Consider the following 26,165-nt stretch of genomic DNA (forward strand, 5'->3'; position numbering starts at 1 on the left):
TGCAATACTACAAATGTTTCCTGTAGGAGCAGCACCTTCTACATCACCTTCTCCTTCTGGATTTTATCATTGGAATCACATTTAACCCTTTCACACATAGTGGTCACTACAGTGGACAGCTGTTCAAAGGCTGCTTTCTTGTATTTGTGTCAGTGTTGATGGTATACCTGCACATAAACCACTACATTGGACACTGATGTGTCACTCCATACCAAATTCATAAGTCAAAACGTATGATGTCCACCTAAGTCGACATGTAACAAACTCTTTAAGAAGTACATGTTTAAAAAAATGAAGTTCAAAAATCTTTTTTCATGCTTAAAGATGAATAAAAATACTAACCAGATTGAGGTTGTCATGCATGAAACGGTTAAATGTGACGGCCCAGTCCTCTGAGATCCCTTTGTTAGTATATTTTATTTGAAGAGCTTTACTCCAATGTCCCTATTATGCTGTTTTTAAGTGCACTGCCTGTGTCTTTGCTATAATGCAAATACCCTTTTTTTAAATTTAATTAACCCACACTCCCTCCAATGAATGTTATGTGAGCTGAATGTTGTTCATAACTAGTTTCACATAAGACTTTAAAATTATGATTGAAGGTGAGAGTTGAGCTATAATTGGAATGTGAAATTAGGAGCTTTGCTTGAATGCTCTATCAGAGATACTATAGTTATCTAATGGAAGCTAAAACGTTCTAATAAACAATCACACCTGAGGCCAGTCACGATCTTAAAAATGTATCTTTGCTTCCTAAATTGGAGAACACGCTGCTTACTGTCTCCTTAACCCCACAAATAATATACACAGACGACAACACCATCCAATAACGTGATGCAAATTAGTCTTCTATAGTGGCTACAAAGTGAACACGTTCCTTGTAGAATTGGTTTATTTGAAAATCTATTAGAGAATCTATTAAAAAGAGTGGGCATTATTCTGGATGATTCAGTTTCCTCGCCTCAGGGAGAACCCTCACTGCAGTCCAACATGGCTCTGAATGACTAATCCCATTTACACTCCACCCAGTGCTTTCAGCTCTCAGCGCTCCCCCAAATTGAAAATCTGACTCTCATCTCCAGCTTTATTGTCACTGAACTTCAGAGTTTTTTTTCTTTATTTTTTGTTTTGTTTTCTAATGACTCTCTCCCAAAAACTACCTCCACATCCAATCAACCCACGTTGTCTCCATTCTCTGCCTATTCCTCTGTTTACTGTCATCCTTTGAGATTGCTGACAGTCCCCAGATTTTCAAACTGTACTGAATATGGACACAGAGTGTCAGATGTATTCTTTTCTCTCAAAAAAGAGATTTCAATCTGGTTTTCGCTCATGTCACAGTACCGAAACTGCTCTACTTAAAGTCACTAACGATCTTCTAATCGGAGCTGACTCTGGTCTTCTCACCATTCTCGTCCTTTTAGATCTGAGCTCAGCCTTTGACACCATTTCTCACTCTGTCCTTCTAAGCAGACTTTCCTCTCTCGGCATCTCTGACACACCCCTCGTCTGTTTTCAATCATATCTCCTCGACCGCTCCCAGTTTATTCAACTAAGATCATTCCGCTCTCGTCTATTCCCCGTCACCTCTGGTGTACCCCAAGGCTCAGTTTTAGGCCCTCTTCTCTTTATAATATACATCCTCCCTCTAGATACCATCTTCCGCAAATTTGATCTTCAGTTTCACTGTTTTGCTGATGACACCCAGTTATATCTCTCTTGCAAACCTGATTCCTCCCTCCCACCTTCTTCCCTTACAGAATGTCTATCCGAGTTAAAATCCTGGTTTACCTCTAATTTTCTAAAGCTCAATGAGGATAAAACTGAGATCCTCCTTATTGGCACCAAATCCAACCTTTTGAAGGCAAACCATTTCTCACTCACCATCGATAACTCCACAGTTTTCCCTTCTCCTCAGGTTAAGAGCCTTGGTGTCATCCTAGACAGTTCACTTTCCTATAAATCTCACATCAATAATCTCACCCGTTCTGCCTACTTCCATCTACGTAACATTAACAGATTGGTTCCTTCTCTTTCCACCCAGTCTACGTCCATTCTTGTACATAGTCTTGTTACCTCCCGTATTGACTACTGCAATTCTCTTCTGCATGGTCTCCCCCAAAAATCCCTCCATAAGCTTCAACTGGTTCAGAACTCTGCTGCTCGCATTATCACCAGAACCCCCTCCTACCAGCACATCACCCCTGTTCTTCAGGAACTTCACTGGCTCCCTGTGAAATTCCGGATAATTTTCAAACTTCTTCTGCTCACCTTCAAGGCCATTCATAACCTCGCTCCTTCTTACCTTTCTGACCTGTTAACCACCACTTGTTCTGCCTGTTCACTTCGTTCTTTTTCTTCTATCCAGCTTACTGTACCTTCCTTCCGCCTCACCACCATGGGAAGCAGAGCTTTCAGCGGCTCTGCTCCCAGGCTGTGGAACTCTCTGCCCCCTGAAATAAGAAATATTGGTTCTCTCCTCCAGTTTAAATCCCAACTCAAAACTCATCTGTTCAAATCTGCATATTCACTGTGAATCCACTGTTTGTTCATTTTATCTTGTGCTTGTATTTTATTGTTCTTATTCTGCCATTGTTTTACTAAGTGTTTTATCCTATTGTAAAGTGTCCTTGGGTGACTTGAAAGGCGCTCATAAATAAAATTTATTATTATTATTATTATTAAAACGAGTTGAATAGATGTGTAACCCTAAACATTTAGAACAGTGTCAAACTTGTCCTGGAAGTGATTCTCAGCGATCACCATATTTCATGTACATACCAGCTAAAACAACCGGGCCGCTGGACATCAACAACTAACCTTTCCATTTTCAGATGTTAATCAGGTCACATAAAGCACATAGCAGGAAATAGTCTGTATTGAATACTGCTGTAAGCTTTATGTAGTGATTTAAGAAACTGTCTGGTGACACACAAGACCCCTACTTGATAAAGGTGAATGCACCAGATTATTAGCTGAGCGTTTTGCCCATCAACGCATCACACAAACTCAAAAGGAAAGAAAAAAGTCAGAAAAGTTTGAGTACATCTGTGAAAAGGGCTTTAAACTTTCCATTCATAGTATTTTTTTGTATTTAGATTAAAATGAGGCTGCTCAGAGGTGGCTGGAAGTAGGTACTTTGAGCTCACCCGTGGATTATTTATGTTTTCCTATTTTTGTCTACCTTTTTTTAATGTTACATTTCCCTGTGTCCTCTAGCCGATGACCAACAACAACCCATGGATGCTGCTCTACTTCATCTCCTTTTTGCTGATTGTCAGCTTCTTCGTCCTTAACATGTTTGTGGGTGTGGTCGTGGAGAACTTCCACAAATGTCGGCAGCACCAGGAGGTGGAGGAGGCCAAAAGACGTGAGGAGAAACGCCAGCGTCGCATGGAGAAGAAAAGGAGAAGTAAGATCCAGAGAACAGGAAGAAGCTGAAGGGTGAACGTGGGATACGCAGGAGTTGGGAGGGAGCTGAGTGCCTGAAGCACTGTAAAGATTGAGGGGAAAATAATTAATAAAGAAAAGCAGAAAGATGAGACGGAAAATTTAACGAAATAAAAAAGAAAGTAAAAAAGGACGGTTTTAAAAAATCAAGTCATGTTGAAAAAAAACATACATGGAAGGAGGAGGACTGATGAGATCCAAAAATCTATTGGGAGAGGAACAAAGACTGAGTGTACAGAAGAATAAAGAGAAAATCTAGCAAAGAGATGCAAACGGTATACAGTCTATTATATAAAAAATGCTCACCTCTTCTCTCATACTTCCAGTTTCAGAAATCTTATATACAGTATATGTTTAACTTAATAGATGCAATCTTTTAAAGTCTCCACTCCTTGGGTAAAATCCACGTGGCATATGCCCAAGACTTCTAATTTGATCTTTTATATTACACATGATAATATGACGTTGAATGAGTCATTTTTTTCAACTCATTTAAAGCTACTTAACCTCTCTCACACATTTATCAAATTCTCTCTTTATATAAGCACAGAGTTTATCTCAGTGTCTGACTTTTCTTCAGCTGCTCTGAGCGTCATTATTCTTTCCCTCTTTTGGAATAAATTCACTACTGTGTAAAAGCCTTGAGTCGACTTTATTTCTCTATATTTTGTTAGGAAACTGGGAAATAGACATAGTGATTTAGCAAAATCATCTGCAAACATAGATGGAAATACATTATATGAGGCAAAAAAAGAGTTTGTGCAATTCTAACATGCTTGAAAGTCAATATTTGGTAGGACTGTCTTTATTCGTCCACAATGCCTAAACTTTCTTACGCAAGCCTTCTTGTACTTTCTTGTAGTAGACTTTAAAAACTTTTATTTGGTCTCAGGGCCTCAGAAGTCAAACCTAGGCTGTTGCCCCCTGACCATCCACACCAATTGCGCAAAACCGGTAGACCTTAAGATGGTCCCACACTGCTTTAATAATGTTGGGGTCTGGGCTCTGAGGAGGCCAATCCATGACTGATAGTGTTCTATTTTTTTCTTTCTATCCAGCATTATAGCAGTATGTTTGGCACCACTTCCTGAAAATTTAAGCCATTGGTAAACAGGAACCTTCCAGATAGCATTGCGTGGTGGAACAACGTATATACTGACAACAACAATTTGAACCAAAGGTTTCAAATTTGGATTCTTCACTCTAGAAGAGCTGTTGCCACTTATTTGTGTTCCAGTTCTTGTGTAATTTAGCATGCCTCAGACATTTTCTCCCCGTTTCCCCTCCTTAAAAGTAACTTCTTGACAGCCAGTCCACCATTGAGACCATTTCTGATGGGACTTTGGTAACTTTGGCAAGTAGATCTTATGTCTTGTGTCAGGTCTTGGCTGGATTGGATCAAATTAATGTTTTTCTGACAGGTTGCTTGTAACAAAGTTTCTAAAGGTACATTTTAAAATGGGTTCTCAGTTTATGTTATATGTAGATGCAATATTCCGCAGTCTTTGAGGTAGGTGTCTGTTTTATGCTTGAATCATTTATAGGTCAGCGTTAAGCGGCTCGACAAAAAGAAAAAAAAACCCAAAACTAGTACTGTACTATAAATGAGTGAAAAAGCAGCCAATGTCCAAATAAAAGATCCTCAGCCTGAAGAAAGCCTCATAACCACTTACAAATATAGCCTAGATTCTTGGAAGCAAAGTATGAAGAAGGCGTAACTCAAGACTGAGTGTACAGCTTTTATTCACTGTTTGTCTAATGAAAAATTTTTGTCTGTATATTTTCTTTTTTGGTATTTTGTCATTTTTTGGTCATTTGTTTTATTCTACATTTTTCTAATTTGTCTTTCACTCCCATTTTGTTTTCCTTCTGTCATTTTTCCTTCTCATTCATTGACCCTAAACCCTAATTGTCTTATTTTTTTTTCTTCCTCTATCCAGAGGCACAGAAGCTGCCCTACTATGCATCCTATGGTCCTACACGCCTGGCTATCCATGCTCTGTGCACCAGCCACTACCTGGACCTGGTCATCACCTTCATTATCTGCATTAATGTCATCACCATGTCTCTGGAGCACTACGACCAACCACAGGTGACAGCCTTGCTTGAGGAGGATAGAGCGATGTTTTGAACAAATCTGCTGTTTCTTTCTCAGTCTCATCAAAAGCTTCTGAGTAGGTGTTGATGGTTAAAAGTTGCCATTTCCTGAGGGAAGTGGCCAGCCCGCTGCTCTGAATCAGCAATAAATACTGCCAAAAACTAAAGCATATCTTGAAGTGCTGGAATATAAAAAAAGTAAGAAAAGGCTCTTCACGTGTTAAATGGATGGTAACAGTTGACTTTTTTATGCCATGTTCTTGCTACCCTAATGAAATAGCATAATCAAATGGTTTAACATATGATCACTAAGGAGGAAATGAAACTACCAGAGCAACCCACTCAAATCAGTCAGGATCTTTCCCTGTGGTGTTGCCCCCACTGTTTCCTCTCACATTTCTGACCTGTGGCATGTAGGCTGTATACGACTTGTCGTGGTGTTCGGTCTCAGTGTTGAGCTGAAAATGTTCTTATCTTGAGAGACAATTGTGGCAAACATATAAGGTATTAGCCACTTACATAGCTGTACACAGACAGCCCACGGAGCTCATTATTTTCAGTTGACTGTGTGAATTGCCATTGACATCCAAAGGCTATCGCCCACACATGCGACGCTATCGTCAAAGAACTGCAGGGTTTATGGCTACATAACACTTGACTGAAGCCCTTTGGGAATAAAGGAAAGAAATGTAGCTGAAATGGTATTATAAAGGCTGCTTAAAGTGGAAAAGTTAAAAACACTGGCCTTTGACTTAACTCGTTTAACAATGAAAATAATTACATTTTTGTCTTCAGAGCAGAACTGCTGTAAAAATGAATGGTTTTGTAAGAGCTTTAACAGTAAAGTAACCTGACAAAAACACATTTTGAAAAAGATCTATATTATAAAATAAGTTATAACGGTTATTTTTTTCCTTTATCTGAACCTGAACAAACAAAATTGTTCCTAGTCCTATAAAGCTATGGACAGTTAGTTTTGCCTGGTATAAAAACAGAAAACAGGGAAGAAACTCCCCAGCCACTTTTTCATCATCCAGGTCATCATAGTCTAAGGAGCTTGCAAAGAAAGGTCTCGACTTCTTTAAGTTTCTTGAAGACATTTCACCTCTCATCCGAGAAGCTGTACAGTGTAGCGAGGAACGCTCAGACCTCTACATCGGAGAGACCATACAGCCACTTCATAAATGCACGGCACAGCATAGAGGAGCCACCTCGACAAGACAAGACTCGGCTTTTCCATCTGCATCTAAAGGTCACTCTTTCGAGGACGCCAATGTGTAGGCGCCTTAACGCCCGCTCAGATCCTGGGCCATTTGACCTCAGGAAATCACATGATAGGGGGGGGGCTAGGTTTCGCATTGGGCTCAAAAACCCAAAACCATGGCTGATTCTGACCTATTTTTACACCTTGGCCTTGGTGATTAGGTAGAGGATCAATAGGGGGTCCATGACCCTCTTTGGGGACAGTCCCATAGGGCTTAAAATCTGTGACTCTCCACCAGTTGCTCTTAAAACTGAAGAAGCTTCTCAGATGAGAAGAAATTTCAAGAAATCCAGACGCTTTTCTTTCCAAGTTCCTTAGACATCCTAAAATGCTTAACCTTTTAACATTATGCACTCCATACTGTATATAAATGCCACTTGTTTTGCACATATTCAACTCTGTATATTTTATATATTTTATTATTATTATTATTATTATTATTATTATTATTATTATTATTATTATTAATTTATTTATTTTTTACTATTTAATTTGTAAAAATGTGTATACACACACACACACACGTAGGAAAATATTTAGTATACACATCCAGAAATGCATACACTATTATATATTGTACATATATTTATTAGTTTCAGGTTGGCCATTCTTGTATTTTGCTCGTTTGTGTTGTTGTGTTTGCACATCTCTGTTGCTTGTGGGGCTCGCACACAAGAATTTCACTCGCATGTGCTGTGCCAGTGTGCCTGCACATGTGATGTGACAATAAAAGTGATTTGATTTGATTTGATTTGATTTGAACCTTATAGATTAACACGACTAATTCTGGAAATCCTTCAGGTATTTTCTGGTCTTGATTATCTGTGTGTTTTAAGCTGTGATTTTGTAGCACTGTGGCGACCAGAGAGGGTAGATGGCCAATAGCATTCGCTGATTTCAAATGACTTATGGGTAAAAAAAATAAATAAAGGAGGTTCTGAATTAAACTTCTCTCAACTTCAACGCAATTGATTGAAGCAACCACCAATGAGAGGACAGGAAATCATCTGCCCTGAAAATACGTTACCTAGACAACCAGAAACATCCTCTAGCAACCAATTGTCAGCATGAAGGCATGCACAATGACCAACTCACTCTCTGTTTGGTCTCAGCTTCAAAACTAGTACTAAAAGTATTTTACCACAAGTCAAAAATCTACAAAGATCATTTAAAATAGCATCGTTATGCAGTTAAAGTCCAAACATCTGTTTGAAAATGGCAAATTTCTACTACCTCTCAACACACGCTTTGTTAATATGTAATTAGACTTGTTGTGGATAATCTGGTTTAATTATGTGCACTGAACATTACAAATGTTTGACTTGTGTAGCCCTTTTTTTGTCTGACTCATTAATACCAGCGTAGTAGAAAAAATGCTCTCTGTTTCTCCCTAGAGTGTGACATAATTTAGCTGTCTGTCTCAATTAAGCTCTCCTCTATTAAAAGAAATTTGTTGGCAAGTGCAAATGTTGCTGACTCTGGCAAAACGGATTCACTGAACAACAATTCTCATAACTTGCTGTGTTATTTGCTTCATTCTTCAGTGAACTGATAAAAAGACCATTTTACTGGCGTGAAAAAAGATAACAAATGTGCTTGTAATAGGTCACGGGAGAGGTGATATTAACTGTCTGCTGTTGTTGTCTCAGTTCTAACCTCTCTGTCCATCTTTCACCTCTCTTACTCCCAGTCTCTGGAGACTGCATTAAAGTACTGCAACTACTTCTTCACGTCCACGTTCGTGATCGAGGCCTCTCTCAAACTGGTAGCTTTTGGCTTTCGGCGCTTCTTCAAGGACAGGTACAGTCCCGGCTGCACTAAATCTTTGAAGCATGCAAAACTGATAAAATCTGTTATGTTATACTATAGCACCAGCAGCAAGTTAATCCTTGTACAGTCCATATTCTGGTATTATATACCACAGCCTTATCTCTTATATTTCTTCCTAATAGAGAAGCAGCTGCTTGCTGTGGCCAGCTAAGCTCTGAGAGACGACAGGAAAAAAATACAAGATCACAGATTCAAGGGCAAAACTTACACACGCAGATTACTTTGTGATTATGTCTTCCAGCACTCCTATACCTTCTTATAAATTGAATCATCTATTAAATGTACATAGAACCAGATTTGTCGTTAGTGAAAGCCGCCGTGTTCCCCCACCATGTTTGACTACAGTGGCCGTGATGGACATCTCCCTGTCAACTAATTGTGTTTTACGTATTTGCCTAGAGACCGACTATATATGTAAAACACCAAAGGGGAAGGAGAAGTTATAGGTGTTTGCATGCGATGGAGCGACATTTTAATTTGTGTCTGCAACTTCCGACTCAAGATATGAAGCATCATACCTATGTTTTATCTGCAGAGGAACTAACACGTGAAGGAAAGAGACAACGTTACCAGCAACTTCATCAAATATCATCCTCTTCCTCCTCTCAAGTCAGACAAACATGCTTATTTATTCCCAATATTGTTGCAGTCAGTTATTGTCTGCAAATTAGATATGCAACACTCCTGTCTCCGTACAGCTACCAGCTGTTGTTAGTGTCCTAAAAATTACGCTTTCTCTCTGACATACATTTTCATTACGTTCTCGCATCATATTTATTCAGGTAAGTGTCTCAAGAGTTCAACAAGTCAGACAGTTTCACCAACACCTGCTAATAGCAGCTAACCCTGTTAAGTCTAATTGTTGAATGTTGTCATTGGGCTTCTTAAATTTGTAAGTCTGAGTTCAATCTATAGGATCAAGACATCCCTTTGATCCTGACCACCTCTCCAGCCACTCTGTGCTGGGGGAGGATTTATTGTACATACATCCTATCTGCAAGATCTGTTTCTTCTGTTGTAAGCTTCCTGCTTTTATGACCCTTTTGGTCAGCAGGAGGTCACACACACGCACACACACACACATTCTTGCACATGCATATACGTGCTTACACATACACACACACACACACAGTGCCTTGTCTTAGAACCACTGGGGGTTTTACAGAGGGAGGTGCTCGTGCTGTGACGTGTATTGTAACAGTTTGTCAATAAATAGCTGCGAGGGAAGCTGCTCTTGGGGGGATTTTGGGCATGAGACAGGTTAGGAGCGTGAGCTCCAAGAGCTGGTTCTTGACCAAAAACTTTCCTCGTTAGCGAGTGAAAAACCGGTTGTAGATGTTCTGTTATGTCTTGATGTCTTCATGATGAATAAGTCTCTAAACTAGCGGGGCTTGTGGAAACACAGACCCAACAAACCCCAGCTAACAGTGGCTAACAGAAGCAGAAACAGACAGAAACGTTCTGCATATCCTCAGGAACTCACCTCAGTATGTCTGTCATTGGCCACAAGTCGGCTTCTTTGACTCATTGACTCAGATCAGACTCCTTTCACAAAGTTTTACAGCCTCTTCCAGAGTAAATAGACGTGGACGTTTCTCACCCTGCATTGACAGCTGAGGTAAACGGTGGACTCACAGCACTCTACTGAAACTCTGGGGAGAATCAGGTCCAAACAGTTGCAGAAACATGCCAGCTGTGGTCATTATGAGTACAAATTGAATGTTTTTGCTCTCACAAAAACATGTTTTTCCTACAGGAATATACACTTGAATTTGGAACACAGAACTCAGTTTACTGCTATCTACTGACATCTAGTAGTGGAAATTTTATACATTGTACCTTTAAGAAAGATTGTTTATGTTTGGCACTAACTTTTGCCAGAAATTGTCAATCCACAAAAAAACAGCCTACAGTGAATGAAAATAGGGACTGTAACAGGTATCATACAAAGAGCATAATATGCAATCTCAAAAAAGGTGAAGAAGACCATTTTTAGAGAATGCTTGCTTTCTTATTCCACACGTTTCAAGTTCTGCACTTCTGTTCAGGTTGTTTATTTTCTCTTCAGGCTTTTGTGCCTAATTAGAACCACAAAGAGCTAAATCCTGCTTTAGATATCATTGGCAGGTATTTCCTGTGTGAGAATGCAGTGTCGGTGAGCCTGCTAGTATATTAACAGCATACACTATGAAGTTGCTAAGAGACCTGGTTAGATCTATGGACAGATGGATGGTGACAAAAATGTGTTGTTTAAATATAACCAACCGACTATGCCAGCACTGTGTAAAGAGAATAAGATCCAAGCCCCTTTTACACAAGTTTTTGATGATGTCATCGGTCAATTATATGGTGAATGTTTAATTTAAAAACACGATCCAACTGTGCAGGTGCAGAAAGTCTTGAATTTTTAACTCATTTCCATATCTTCACCCAGCATCATAGCAATCCTGCAGGGCTCTTCTCTCAGTTACGTATACAAGACCGTGGAGCAGCTGTGAGAGTGTTGGCGAATATTATTCGACCCTACTATGTAGATTTATTATTGCTGCTTCCGATCCATTTCAAGAACTGTGCTGGAGAAAATTGCTATTGGTTATTTCTGCCCCTCTTGCTTTCAAAATTACTTCTTCCGACCTATTTGAATGTCCATCTTTCTATGTGTCTCAGTTTTAGTTAGTCACGGTATTTCTTCTAGTGTGCATTACATTTCATGGCTCTCTTTCTCTATGTCCTTCCTCTCTCTTCTTTTGCAGCACCTTTGTCTTTTTCTGTCTTCACCCTTGTGTGTCTTTTTGGAAACCCCTGGGTTTATTAGGCAACCCTGTTTTGAGTGTGTTTACACTGTGTGAGTCTGTCTGTGTGCCGCTTCTTGTTGTTCCGGCACTAAGATATTGTCTAGCGTGAAACGCAGTGGGGAAACATTCCCCCGGGCAATAATTTTGCTGTAACCCGAGTGAAAAGTGAAGGAAACGTTGCTACATTTAAAAAAAAATAAGGGGGGAATGTATATTTAAGGAAGTGCACATGTCATTTAAAGTAAGAAAGGTCAGGTCTCTTTCATATATAAGGGTTTTAAAGGTTCTTTCATAATATAGCTACTCAACAACAATATAACTGAAGAATGTCCTCTTTATGTTTGTTGTCTGATGAGATTATGCGATGCTTGTTTCAGAATTAGCATTACAATATGAAGTTTGCATCAAAACTTTGACAAAAATATCAAAATCCACATTATTTATTTAACTTTACATTCATGAATTCTCCCACATGAGCCATTTAGTAACTCTTTTTTGACCAATAAAATGACAACAGGCTACATAAATCACTCAGCAGATGTTGTTTCTTTGTCCAAGTTTGCATTGTATTCAAACTCTTATCCTACTATTATTATAAATATTCATAGCTGGAGCAGGCCTTAGGGTAATGGTGAGCTGTTACCAATTCTTCTGCCAAGTCAGTTGTGCGAGAGTAAGGCCAATTATGCACAAATGTGATGTAGAACATTAATATTCATTGGGAAATTAACATGACACCGACCATGATGTGTGCAGTCATGAAATCCTGAGCAATTCATCCTCGTTCTCCTTTTTTTAAGACTCACATTATATTCCGTCGGGTTCGGTATTTTTCCGGTATGTTGAAAAGTCGTTGTGCGTGTCTGTGTGTGTAGGTGGAACCAGTTGGATTTGGCCATTGTGCTGTTGTCAGTGATGGGCATCACCCTGGAAGAGATTGAGATCAATGCCTCGCTCCCCATCAACCCCACCATCATCAGGATCATGAGGGTGCTCAGGATAGCACGAGGTATACCACAACCCACAGAGGCACACGTCCTTAACCTGCCCATGGTGTTTTCTTATGCCTCAAACTTCATCTTACATTACTTCTTTTATTATTTTATATTTTTATACATGTGCTTGTCCCTTACCCGTTTCCTAATTTACCATTTTTCCAGAGAAAATTAGTCAGAGGTTTTGTGTGTTTTGCTTCTGTTTCAGTTTTCTGTAGCTGTTGTTTGAGCTATAGTGTGCCCAGCTGTTCTTTAATATCACCCAGCAGTCGAGATAAATTAAAAGTCATGTATATTTCCACATCGCTAATTTCAATTTAGTTCTCACAAAATGATTGTGTTCATTATTTTTGTAAATGAAGCTTTTGAAAATGAAATCAGAGGAGCCTAACAGAAGCTTAGCAGGTGTAATCTCTCATGTCCTGGAAGCTTTTTATGTTAAATATTACAGACATGTTCATTTTTGTTTGATTTAACTTGTGGAAGTGATGAATGTTTCTTTATGTGTTTAATTCAATCTATGAAACAGCATTTAGGGAGCCTTCAAACCTACCACTGAACGAAGACACATGGATAACGATGACTAGTTGTGTTGACTGCTTAAGAATTTTAGACTGGCCTACTGACTGACTGAGTAACTTGAAAAAGAGGCTCACTGAGGTTGATATCAGTATCCAGATATCACTGAGATTTGCTCTTGTTTTTAACTTGACTCTCATTTTGCATCTGTGCTCTAATAAATCTGGGGAAATTGAAGGACCAGTTCTTTGGGCTGTCCTCTTAACTTCACACTGTGGGGGATAAAGGCTAATTACATCAATCTCACTTAATCCTCGCCCTCTCTTACCATCACCCTCTGCCCTCCATAATTCTGTTCAGGGACCTCTGAGTGGACCCATGGGTAATATGCTAACTAAACAGCAGCCAGTGGTAATTAAGAAGCAAGTGGGGTATTTGATGATGAGTGTGAGGGCTACTGGTGACTTTTAGTCTTTCTTCTCTTAACATTTTTGCCACTGTGTATGAATGTTAACTAATTTGTAACTGTGAGAGAGAATATTAAAATGTTCCACAGTCGTTTCATACAAGTGGATTAATTCCAACTCGCTAGTGGGATAATACAATAGAATATTCATCCGACTGTTTTGTTGTATGTTGGCAGTTATTGTTAGTTTTTCTCTAAAAGTGTCCAGTACAATGAAATGTTACAGCAACATTAAAAGAAAAATATTATTGTTCATTTTGAGATTAAACTCTCAGAGTAAATTCAGAATGTGGAGATGAAATTTGTCGTTTCAAGTCAAATAACTGCCACAGCGTTTATGCCGTCTACTAAATGCCTGTGTAGAAACAGCATGATCAGCTGTCTTTTTGTGTCTTGTTGTAAATCATAGTGTGACCATTAGTAATCTGCCCATTGATGTTTCATTTCATTGTTTCATTTTGCGCAAATCTGGCCAAATTTCTGTGGTCTTTCCTACTGACTATATGCATCTTTCTGTCCTTATATTTGTCACCACACAGTGTTTATGTGCTAAAAAAGAAAGAATTTATTTGTACTAAAAGCAATTCTAAAGTACGATTTAACTAACCCATCTAATAAAACATTGTAATTATTTTCAAATTGTTACTTTGACTTTATTCTCAAAATGAATAATAACATGTTTTTTTCTTAATGTGGCCCTAATACTCCTTCAAAGTCCAAGGACTGCATTTGAACAAATAAAATCTCATTTAATGTTTTTAGCATGACCCAGTATAATAATAATCTACCCCACAATATAATGACCGTGCTTGTGAATTATTAGCTGGCAGGGATGCTAGCTTTTCCCTTGAACTAATGGTGTAAGCCTTAGTTTTTCAGTGTTATAAACTCTTTGTAGGCTTGACATTTTTAATGAACCAGATGGACACATTCAAAACAGTCAGTGAACAAACAGCTCTACCAGCTAGACTTTGAGTGTAAGTATTGCCTAGCTGCTACTCCAAAATAGTCAACAGGTATATAGAAATGAGAACGCTATTATTTGTGTTCATTTTATATTTTGTATAAAAATAAAACCCAGAGAAGTGAAAAAAGAAAGATGACAAATGCAACCATTAATTTGGAAGTGTAGCACATTTAGCCTCAGAAGCAGTCTCCCAGAGAAACTTTTTCCTATAACTTGGAAAACAAACAAAAACAAATACTGGAAATAAAATACTGTTACTATGCAAATATGCTCAAATTTATATATAATTTAAAAACTATATAAATTACATGTTTTTTACAATACTCAGTTTTTAGCTAAGTATTTACTGTTGTCTGATTCTTAGCTAACTGTGGACGAGCTGCAGTGAAGACAGGGGAAACCAGTCTGTCTGATCCACGTTCAGACTCATTAAATTCCCTTTCTGCCTTACTCTGATGCTGGACTTGAAGTTCAGCAGGTTGTTTCAACCACGCCTATCAGCCTAAACACTTAAAGTTGCCAACATGTGGTTGGTTGATTAGATATTTATGCTAGCAAGCAGTTGAACTGTTGTCCCGAACAAAGTGACCAATGAGGATATATAGTGTTACTGAGCAGTCATAATATCAACCACAGAACTATAATTTATATCCTACAGATACCAAATTAGATGTAATATGAAACCTGACATTGAAATAATGTACAGCCATGCTTTTTTACGAACTGTAGCATTGCTGAGGCTAATTTCCAACCAGGTGCCAAAACAATCATCATATGTCATAGTTCATTAGACAGAAGTCCTCCTTCAGAACTGTAGATATTTAATTGCAGTACCAGATCTTACAGGACAAAGTCCCAGCGGTCAAAATATAGTCAAAGTTATTAAAATGATTGGCAAACAGCATTTTTTTTAAAAAGTCGCTGTGATCGAGCATTAAAGACTCTAAAATGTTTTCAGCAAATAAAGGCAGCAACTGCCTGTAAGTAAAGCTGTTGGCTGTATGTTTTGGTGAAAAGGTTATTAAGAGTTGTTCTCTTCGTGGGCTGTAACCACTGCTTTCACCCTCTCTTTGTCACGCACTGTGTATCTTCACTAAGAACTGTGAAGAGCAGCCCATCTCCCAGGAGGTTATATTGTTCCTTGCTGTTCTCTGTGAGAATACTCTCATGTTTTCCTCTGGCTCCAGTAATTACCGAGTTCCTCCAGAAATTGGACATCTGGGAATTGTCGAAGGTCGCTTATGATGAGCTGGGAAACCTGTTCCATGTATTGATCGTTTACTGTCTCTCTTTCTCTCTCTGCCCACACCTTATGTATCTATCTTGACTTTTCTCCTCCATCCCTCTGGTGTCTTTAGTCTTTCTGTCTTTGGTATTACTTCTCTTCACTCTGTAGGTGTTGTTGGTTGTTTATCACCCCAACACGTAGGTCAAGTGTCACGTACAGACACAGACTTATGCAGTTTTACCCATGGCTATAGTTTTCTCTGACCCTGTGTGATCTCTCTTCAGTGTTGAAGTTGTTGAAAATGGCAACGGGGATGAGAGCTCTTCTTGACACCGTGGTCCAAGCTCTGCCTCAGGTATGAGTCATCACACACACACACACACACACACACACACACACACACACACACACACACACACACACACACACACACACACACACACACACCCCAGAGCTTATCTCAAGAGCACCCAGGAGTTAATTAACATTTGTGAAATGATAAATGACCAGAGTCGATAAACGCTCTCTGAGAATAAGAACTTTTAAAAAGTCAGGTTATTAGAAAAAATTTTGCCCTTAATCTTATGACACTTGGTAAATTTCCATGGCTGCTCTAATTTATTCAGGAATTTAAAAAAAAACACCAACACACACTCGCAGCAATAAGTTAAGATTTCTTTTTTTTTTTCATTCTTACCACCGTTAATGGGAACAGAGCAGCAAATGTGCTCTGCTCCCCTGTTGCACTGAAAGACTCTTGGTCTCAAGCCTTTGCTGATATTAATGGATGGTTTTGTGGAATCTGAGGGGACACAGAGACACTGTAGATCGACTATTTTAGCTGGGGATGTTTAATAACTTATTAGGAGTTCAGTAATGTTGAGATATTTTACCAGCACGTACTCCAGTCACACTCTGCTCTTTTGGGACTCAACACAGGTTTATAATTTTGCTTCTGTACACCACCACAGTCAGTTCAAACTGAAATGATCTACATTTGCTTGAAGTGCAGACTTTAAGCTTTAATTCATGGCGTTTAACAAAACTACTTAACCCTGCAGGAATTACAGCAGGTTTTATACCCACACTCTCCCATTTTCAGAGGCTCAAACGTAAATGGACAAAGTCACTTTAGATTTATGGATTATTATTATTTTTTGTCCTTTTTTGATCCTTTGGATCTTGGCTTTAATATCTCATTTTTCTGTCATGACAATTCTTGGGTTGCTTTTGCTTTCACCTCTTACCCATGTGCACTGCAAAGAGCCATAAAGTCAGCTCTGCTGAAGCTGAGCAGAGGGCGTAGCCCATCAGCTATCACTTCTATCATGAGCTGTTTTACTCCTTCCACATAATTTTCTTTTCCAATCATTTTGATACAAATTAGTCTTCATCAAAGATTTTTCTCTAAAACTGGGCGTCTCCTTCAGATGTTTTTAGTCAAGTCTAATCTGACCTAATCTCACCTTGTTGTAAATCCTCTCGATTTCATCTGTATTTCTATGTATTTCATCTCTAGCTTGTAGACTTGATGACAATGACAAAGGGTTTTTTCTTTACCACGACTATAATTTACAGTTATCGATTTTATCTTTTTTTCAATGGTCTTTTGGTGTTGCCACATTTTTTTCCTTTTTAAGATTCATTTTGGGATTTTAGCCAAATGATGGCCTCTTTTTCTGGCATCATCATGTTTTGGAACCTCAGATTGAGACTTCCAGTTAGCAGCTACCTTTTATCTAATACATTTGTCATAGAATATCAAGTGAACGGGATTTCTTTGACCATAAAACTGCTTGTCAGTCACTGTGCAGTTCATTTTGAGCCTCTGAAAATGAGCGACTAATAGATAAAATTGCTGCAATTTCTAAACTGTTAATATATGAATTACCTTTTAAAACCCGTTGAATTAAAAATGAAAGTTTGCACTTCAGTCACATCTTAAATCCACTGTGGTGGAGTACAGAGGCAAAATGACAAAAAAAGCTTATGGATCTAAGCATGGGTCATATTTAACGAGATATACAGAAAATTCTAAAATGTGTAAAGTGTCAAGGTTTTTTAAAAAGAAAATTGGTCAAACTAGAGGGGAAAGAAAGCTGTGATGTATTGGAACTGTCAACTCTTGGAAACATATCCTTATTCGAGGCATTTCTAATGGAGTGAGTCAGCAGCAAGAAGTTCTTTCTCCTGGGTGTCTGGGAGGATTTTTGTCTCCCTGATGTTTGGATTGCAAAATTTGTGCACATATATAAATTATAGTCACAGAAAATGTCTCTGCTTCAGTAAGCCTCGCATTTATAAAAGCAAGCTCTTTCATTTTCAGTTTCACAAAAACAAAATCGACATGAACACACACAAACTCAAGGTTTCATTGGTAAATAGTAAATGAAATACTGTTAAATTCAAAATGCTGGCAGATATTAATTTAATGCCATTGTTATTTTTAAGTGTCCAATAAAAAAAAGCATAAAAAAGCCAAATTATCAGCTGTTCTCTGAAAATACAATAACAGTTGAGGCTTCACTGTGATGCATTATAAATAGCATACTACTGTGTATTTATATATTAGTAAAAATGGGAAGAAAGCATTCAATCGTATAGATCCTGGAAGTGTTCCAGTATCATTTCATCTATATTTTTTCTTTTTCACAGGTCGTTTCATGATAGATTTATTGCCACTGTGCTATGACACAAAAGCCATTAGTTGATCGTTTGTAATGTTACTGCAACTCTGTGTAGAGCAAATGAAGCATGTAATTGGCATTGTCTATACGATATAGCAGTAGGCTCTGTTGTTAAATAAGTTCATTTTGCAGCATCCGCACATTTTTCATGAGGTCAATTTTACCTTTTGTAAAGTGAGCACGTAACAAGCCAGAACATCAATGTTTTCTTCAGTAGAGCACGTCTTCACTGAAGCCAGAAGAAAGATAGCTTAATAGCAAGTATGCACAGTTATGCTTGCACAGTAGAAAAATCAAATGCATGAGTGTGCTGTGACCTTTTTTTTCTGGTCCACCTAGAAATTGTCTCAGAATTTCTCTCAATTACACCAACTGGCATCCCTCTGCTAGGCACCAAAGAAATATACAGTGGTTTTAAAAATGCCTATATAAGAAGAAGTAGTGTCTTGTGACCTTTTCTGCTTGTGTTTTAAATGTGTCTCAAATACAAGTTCTTTGCTTAAGGACAGAGAACAGTAGGAGGGTTGTGCTCCATGGTTTAGCGATGTCTTTGTCCTTTACGGTCTGTGTCTGTAAAGAAAACAAATCATCCTGCTTGTTTTCAGTTGGGATTTGAAGTGGGTGGCCTTGACCATATGCCAGTGTTTCTCATATCACATTATGGAGAAAGAATTTACCTTGAAGAAAAAAATGTTCCTCCCAATGGCACCAACAACATTTTCAGGACACACTTTTAAAATGTAGTAGATGGCTTTAGATTTTAGATTCGTTTACCGGAAACCAAAAGATGTACACGACACAGGATGCTCCAACTTCAGCTACCTTGTTGATCATTGTGTTGCTTCCTTAGCATTCAGTTGTCTGTTTCACATTGTATAGCAACACTGCTCCTGAAGCTTGCTTTCAGTCTCTGCTCAAGGAATCCAAAAACATCAGATGGGTTTAAGTTGCAAGCTGCAGACTGCTTCAGGCCGAGGCATGGATTTTTTTTTACATCTATCATGAGAAGAACGCTCTCCTCAGGCATTGCCTAACCTCTCCTCTGTAGTGTATATACATTCATTTCTGCTTATCTCCTTCTCTCATTATATGCAGTCCTCCACTGTGATCTCACCTCCTGTAAAAACTAAAACACATTGTATGCTATCCCCAGCTTCTCTCAGTTCATTTGACTGTCTAATAGAATCCTACATTCACCTATTTAAAAGCACCCCACTGCCTTCCCTGTGAAGTGACTTAGCTAATGGTGTGATGCTAGTGCCTACTACTGCACCCACAGGGGCCCTTTATCCATCTACATCTACACTGTGACCATCCACATCAACCGATTCACACATATTACAGTGTCACCCAGAACTGTGCAATACAATGACGATGCTGCGTAAACCTGCCTTGCAACTATTTCTGAGCCAATGAAATTCTTCTCCAGTCCTGGAGAAGCACCAAACAGGAACAAACAGGAACAAAACTGCAGTTAATCATGTTTCATCATGAGACAGACAAGGCCTTGCTGTGTGATTCACGGATGATAACAAGCAATGCAAAAGGAACATGAAGGTTCTGGTTTCAAATATAAACTCATAAATAGTGAAATCCTGTTATATTAAGTACCGTTATCTCTGAACTCTGACAGGGGAAATAGGAGGAGGAGTTGGAAACTACTGAGTCAGTTTGCACAGTGGCTGAGCCCCCCTCACCTAACTGTGGAGGTCCACGTGATTCGATTCCACAAATGAATATAAGAAATGAATGCTTTTTCTTTATGTTCCAGGTGGGGAACTTGGGCCTACTCTTCATGTTGCTGTTTTTCATCTATGCTGCTCTGGGTGTGGAGCTGTTTGGAGAACTAGGTGGGTCTTTCAGACACCACTTTTGTTCCTACTAAAGGCTTTTTGGAGCATGTTTATCAAATATAATTAGATATCTGTAAAAACACTGCAATGAAAAACGCAGCATACAAGGAATGTTTGGATTTGCCTTTTTGACCTGGATTCATCTCCATTTGTACCACCTGCTCATTTGTTATGTCTCACTCTATGGACAGACGCAAAAGAAAGATACAACTGACTGAGCCACGATTCACTCTTTACCATGTCTTGCTCATTTTGTTTTCTTTCCACTTGATGTTTGGTCTCAGTGTGTAATGCTGACTACCCCTGTGAAGGAATGAGCCGCCATGCTACCTTTGAAAACTTTGGAATGGCCTTCCTTACGCTCTTCCAGGTTTCAACTGGCGACAACTGGAATGGCATCATGAAGGTACTTTTGTTCTTCATCCTCATTTCATCATTTTGGGCTGGGTTATCTAATGGACCTAAATGATTGTTTTTCACTCCGCTTTACCTCAACTTGTCTCCAGTGGCAGTGTTGGACAGATTTTTTTAGATGAGACACCGTTTGAGCATTTCTAATTCTATTCTAATAACACATACATGCTTACGTTGAACTGGTTGGCTGATCGTATATAAGCTACTCCAACCTCAGCAGAGAAAGAGGATGAGAAGCTGAATTATAATTGAAGGTCTTTAGTTCAAATTTGTGGACTAGACCGTATTTAGGTTGGGGAAATGAGTGCGTAATGAGCGTGTCCTTTAGCAAAGATGATCCTGAAGATGTAAATGTGCACTCAGAGTCTACAGAGGATGAATGAAGATTCAAATTCACATTCACAAAAAGTGACTATTTCATCTGCCTCTTCAATTTCATCTATCACTTCAATCTTACTCTCCAATCACACCCAAGTACCCCGAGTACCTGGAGCTCTTAAAATTTTATCAGTGCTGATTAGGCTCTCTAAAAAGTGACTGTGGCTGAAAAGCAGATTTCTGGAAGTGTGAAAGTTTGACAGTGTGTCATGTTAAAACTAAAGAGTATTAATTGATTGATTGGTAAATGATGGAAATGAAACTGGGCAATATGGTCACATTTTCTAAGCCCAACTCTGATTTAAAATAATTATTTCTAGCAAATATTTTGTGTGTTTACTACATATAAAATCTTCCTTATTTGACTGATCTTTTCCTCTTCCCCTTTTCTTTTCCCTACTTTCCTGCTATTCAGCTTTATCTGCCGAATCCTCACTATTTTTCCATTTTATCCACTCACTCTTTCACTGCTCCTTTACTGCCTTTTCATGTGTTTGACACTTCATTCCTGTCTCCTTCCTCAATCCTTTAAAACTCTCTCAATACCCTTTTATCCATTAGGACACCCTGAGAGAGTGCCCGCCTGATCGTCCAGGAACCGACTACGGCTGTCATGCCGGACTGCAGTTCATCTCCCCGATGTATTTCGTGTCATTCGTGCTCACAGCTCAGTTCGTACTGATAAACGTGGTGGTTGCCGTGCTGATGAAACATCTAGACGATTCCAACAAGGAGGCACAGGAGGATGCCGAGATGGATGCAGAGATTGAATTGGAGTTGGCCCAGGGAGGCCTGTGCTGCATGATGGGAGGCATCGGAGCTATCGCTGGGGCCACCGTTGCCACTGCGAGCGGGGCGGGCGTAGGTGGCGGAGTGTCTGGCGCAATTACAGCGGGAACAGTCGGAGGCCCAAGTAGCGGATTGATGGCACCACTTCGAGATGGAGGAGGAGGGAGCGCTACTCATGAGGGACACACTCACCCTCGATGTCGCCTCTACTCCCCTGCACAGGTGAGTGGACTTTCAAATATTGAAGAGAGTAATTACTGCTGAACAGAGAGCTCTTGGGTTGGGTTCTGCATGCTGGCTATGTCAAAATCACACTCATCTTTTAGAAAAACAAAATAGTTTTGTAAACCTGTTTATACCTTTTCTTACGCAAATCATGGCAGTGGAAAAAATAATTATAAATACTCATTTGTTGAAACCAAAGGTCAGCAACCTGTGGCTTCCAAGCCGCTAAAAAGCTGCATGTGGCTTGGAAGCCATGGGTTAGGCTTAGGGTTAACTGTAAGTCAGTTACATATATGTATATGTATTTATTCAGCCTCTACCAGTTACAGCCGTCACAAAATGATATTGAAACCTGTGGTTGTAAGGATTTGACAGACACCGTTAGTCTGCACAACTCTTGACTGCAAAGTCCGTCGAGCACGATGCGTCATCAGCCGCCAAATAGCTCATTCAACAACTCAACAGGATTGCCTATCTGAGTTACAGTGTAGAGCCAGTTTGCATAGTCACGGCCTAAGACGTGTTTACTTCTGTCCCTTAAGGTAACATATACTACTCCTTTGCCCAGAGCAAGGGAGAGAAAAAAACACTAGTTTCTGCTATTGTAATAAACCAGTAATGCAATCGGAGTAATTATCATTAAGTGGCATTTTCAGGGTTTGCTTTTTGATTGCTTTCTCTGCTTTTCATGGTAAATGGTAAATGTCCTGTATTTGTATAGCGCTTTACTTAGTCCCTATGGACCCCAAAGCGCTTTACATTCAGTTATCCACCCATTGTATTGTAGCCACATTGTACATTGTAGCCACAGCTGCCCTGGGGTGCACTGACAGAGGCCAGGCTGCCGGACACTGGCGCCACCGGGCCCTCTGACCACCACCATAACTAAATTTTCAGAACTAAAGAAAGCTATTTGCACATGACTGGTTGGGCTTCTAACCCATGTCCTTGCCAACATATACTAGTGTTAGCAGTTCTTCAATTAAAAAGGTCTTTCAGCTGCTCCTTAGCGGTTAATGGACTGGCTCATATATCTACTCTCCTTAAGCACTCAAAGCAATTCATACAACATACCTCCTTCACACAAGCAGTTTTTTATGCTTTAGTGCTTGCTGTCTAACATTCACAGACATTCACTCTGCAATGAATGAATCAGGGAGTAACTTGGGGTTCAGTATCTCGCCCAAGGATATTTGGCATGCAGACTGCAGCGGCCAATAATCGAATCACCAACCTTTCGATTAGTAGATGACCTGCTCTAGCTGAGGGGTCACAACTGGGCATCACCACAGCACTTGTTTGACTTTTTCACCAAATGTCCCTTAGTGTCTGTTAGGTATTTTAGTACCATGGTAGCATTTACTGGATATTGTTTTATAGTGACATTATGCAGGAAAACTCTGTCATTCAATAAGGCCCCTTTGTTTTAGTTATTTTTCTCTTTGACCCAAGAATTGATGTGTGAGAATCACAGGCTGGTACAAGGTTGAAATACCACAGAGATCACTCCCTCAGCTACATTAGTTTCTTAATCTTTTAGACGCCTGTTGAAGGCCAAATGGTTTGTTTCAGATTTCACTAATGAAAGAACTCTTCGTTTTGTGCCTTGAAAATATGTCGCTGAGATAATCACAATTGTAGCTGAACTGATAAACTACACAAAGGATGCTTCTTCACCCATGGGCAGGAAGACGCTGCCTTATCTTGGTCTGTACTGGTTTAAACTGATAAATCTGCTGTCTCATGAATTTTACCCTCTATATAAACTGTTGTACTTGTGAATAAAGTTGAGTCAATTTGGGAAGACAATCTGAAGCAGTCTCTGTTTTCTTGTTCTCCCAAGCTGCTCCCGAGCTCGTACTAACACGCTGAATGGCATGCTTGAATATTACTTGAGAATATATTTGACTGTGTTACAGACTAAGGGACATTCTCTGCTGATAGGTGAAGGTACATTCTCTGCTGATAGACGTCCACGCCTCGAAGGAAGTCGATCCACGGATTAGGCCCTGGAAACCGTTTCCTTCAGTGTCCCCTCCCAGACTCAAAGCAGGGATCTTTCACATGTTAAGCCAGCGGTCCCCAACCTTTTTTGCGCCACGGACCGGTTTATGCCCGACAATATTTAAGGTCTTTAAGGTTGTAAATAAATACAACAAAATAAAACTAGTACCGGTACTGAAAAAAAGAGGATTTATTCATAGCACACGTGAAAAGACCCAGGAAAACCGAGTTAACGATAAAAACGATAACAAAATAACGCTGAAAACCGATAAAAACCCTGAAAATTATACATTTCACACCTGAGCCTCAACTCTCGCGGCCCGGTACCAAACGACTCACGGACCGGTACCAGTCCGAGGCCCGGGGGTTGGGGACTGCTGTGTTAGGCAACTGAAGCCACTTCATCAATTAATGAAGGATAAAGGTTATCAAATCACAAAATACTCATCAGAGTATAAATTAAGTTAACACTCAATCATCTGAGTAATATGCAATGTCACTCAAACCTCAAGTTTGAAAAGCATGAGCCATTGGAAAGCCCTTTTACCTCTTTTGGTGAAATGAAAGTGACAACAAGTGAGCTGGAGAAGCAACAACAAGACAAGCCCCAAAAGGGGAGTGGTTAGGCAGGTGGTGGCCACAGACCACTTTTCTCTCCTCCTTCCTCACTGACTTCTATTTCTAGTTTTTCTTTATTATCACTGTTGGTCACATGAGACCTGCAGCCCATTCAACATGCACCTATTGCACATCTGCACACGCCTGTGAAATGAATTCACATTTTGCTCCCTAATGAGAGAGACCGATAACTGACTTTGTAGACGTTTTTAAACAGCGTAGTTGAAAATACCCTTTTACATTGTTCAGTTTTTTTTTATTAGCTGATCACTTATTGCTTCATAAAACATGAGAAAAGTAGAAAAGAACATCCCATTTTTGTAGAAACTGCTGTAGATCTTCTGTCACACAGTCAAAAACACCCACATTATTTGATTTTCTTTAAAATACAGAGAAGAGGCAAATTTTACTCTTAATTTTTATCTAATTTCTTCATTCAGAGAGAACAGTCCTCAGCCATCCCAACAACAGACTGTTCTCTCTGTTGAGGTCAGGAAAGCGATTCCGCTCCCTGAAGACCAACACAGAGAGACTGAGGAGGAGCTTCTTCCCGCAGGCGATACGGTCTCTCAATCACACCACCACATAGTACTGACCCACACATATGGTTCTTACACACACGCTGGACATTCTGGACATTTGTTTACACTAGTGGCCACTGCACAACTACACTGTGTGGTCATCTAATCGAATCACTTTATCACAAGTCACTTAAATAAATCACTTTAAGCATATTTGCACTGCACAAGACACTTACACATGTGGATTGCACAACCCTGGATATTATATTTCTTCATACCATTTAGTACTTGTACAGCTGCTGTTATTGTTCTATATTTCTTCATATATTCTTATATATTTCTATATTGTGTATTGTGTATTTTGTTGTACAGTTATTTTATTTTTAACTTTAATTTTTATATTTTATTCCTTCCTAGCTAAATTTACCCTTCATTTTGATTTTCATATTTGTTTCCTATCCTATTCATAGTCTTCTTTTCTTTAGGTCACGAGCAGTTGTCTAAGCATTTCACTGCACATCGTACTGTGTATGACTGTGTACGTGACAAATACAATTTGAATTTGAATTTCATTCATAAAGTGATAGTTGCAGCTCAAACTTGAGCCTGGCTCATATTAAAAGTACTCAAACAGGCTGTGAATATATGATGAACTGTACACGATTAGCATGTTTATTCTGGTTATTTCAAGACTTCATTAATTTAATCTACAGTGGCAGTTGGTACCGCAAGCATCCGTCAGGCTCAGTGGGACTGCACAGCAGCTGGAGTTGTTTTTATTCATGAAACACCGCTGCCCTACTTGTGTGCATACAAGGTGTTAGAGGTGACTTTTACACCCACACATAAAGATATATTACAGTTTTTCTCAAATGTTAAAACACAAAAGCCAATCCTGTAACCCAAATGACCAGTAGTCTAAACACATTTACTAAATGTAGCCACCATATTCCAGTACCATAAACACATGTCGCATGAAGACACAATTCACAAAACACAACCCTCTGTACTCATAAATCTAAACACATTTTTCCTTGCTAAAACACATGTTGCAAAACAACTCTG

At 39.3% G+C, this 26,165-nt stretch overlaps 1 protein-coding gene across 1 annotated transcript in view; it reads left to right on the top strand.

The window, feature by feature from the left end:
* The window catches only part of LOC308396365 (voltage-dependent T-type calcium channel subunit alpha-1I-like), a 168,836-nt gene that overhangs the window by 118,935 nt on the left and 23,736 nt on the right, over positions 1-26,165 (top strand). The window contains exons 24-31 of the mRNA XM_080881602.1: positions 3,220-3,412; positions 5,391-5,542; positions 8,502-8,611; positions 12,312-12,445; positions 15,896-15,966; positions 20,070-20,148; positions 20,436-20,557; positions 21,505-21,954. Coding sequence (XP_080737728.1) covers positions 3,220-3,412; positions 5,391-5,542; positions 8,502-8,611; positions 12,312-12,445; positions 15,896-15,966; positions 20,070-20,148; positions 20,436-20,557; positions 21,505-21,954 — 1,311 coding nt within the window. The remainder of the gene's footprint in view (positions 1-3,219; positions 3,413-5,390; positions 5,543-8,501; positions 8,612-12,311; positions 12,446-15,895; positions 15,967-20,069; positions 20,149-20,435; positions 20,558-21,504; positions 21,955-26,165) is intronic.

Source organism: Rhamphochromis sp. 'chilingali' (genome assembly GCF_963969265.1).
Source record: "Rhamphochromis sp. 'chilingali' genome assembly, chromosome: 4".
Classification (NCBI taxonomy): domain Eukaryota; kingdom Metazoa; phylum Chordata; class Actinopteri; order Cichliformes; family Cichlidae; genus Rhamphochromis; species Rhamphochromis sp. 'chilingali'.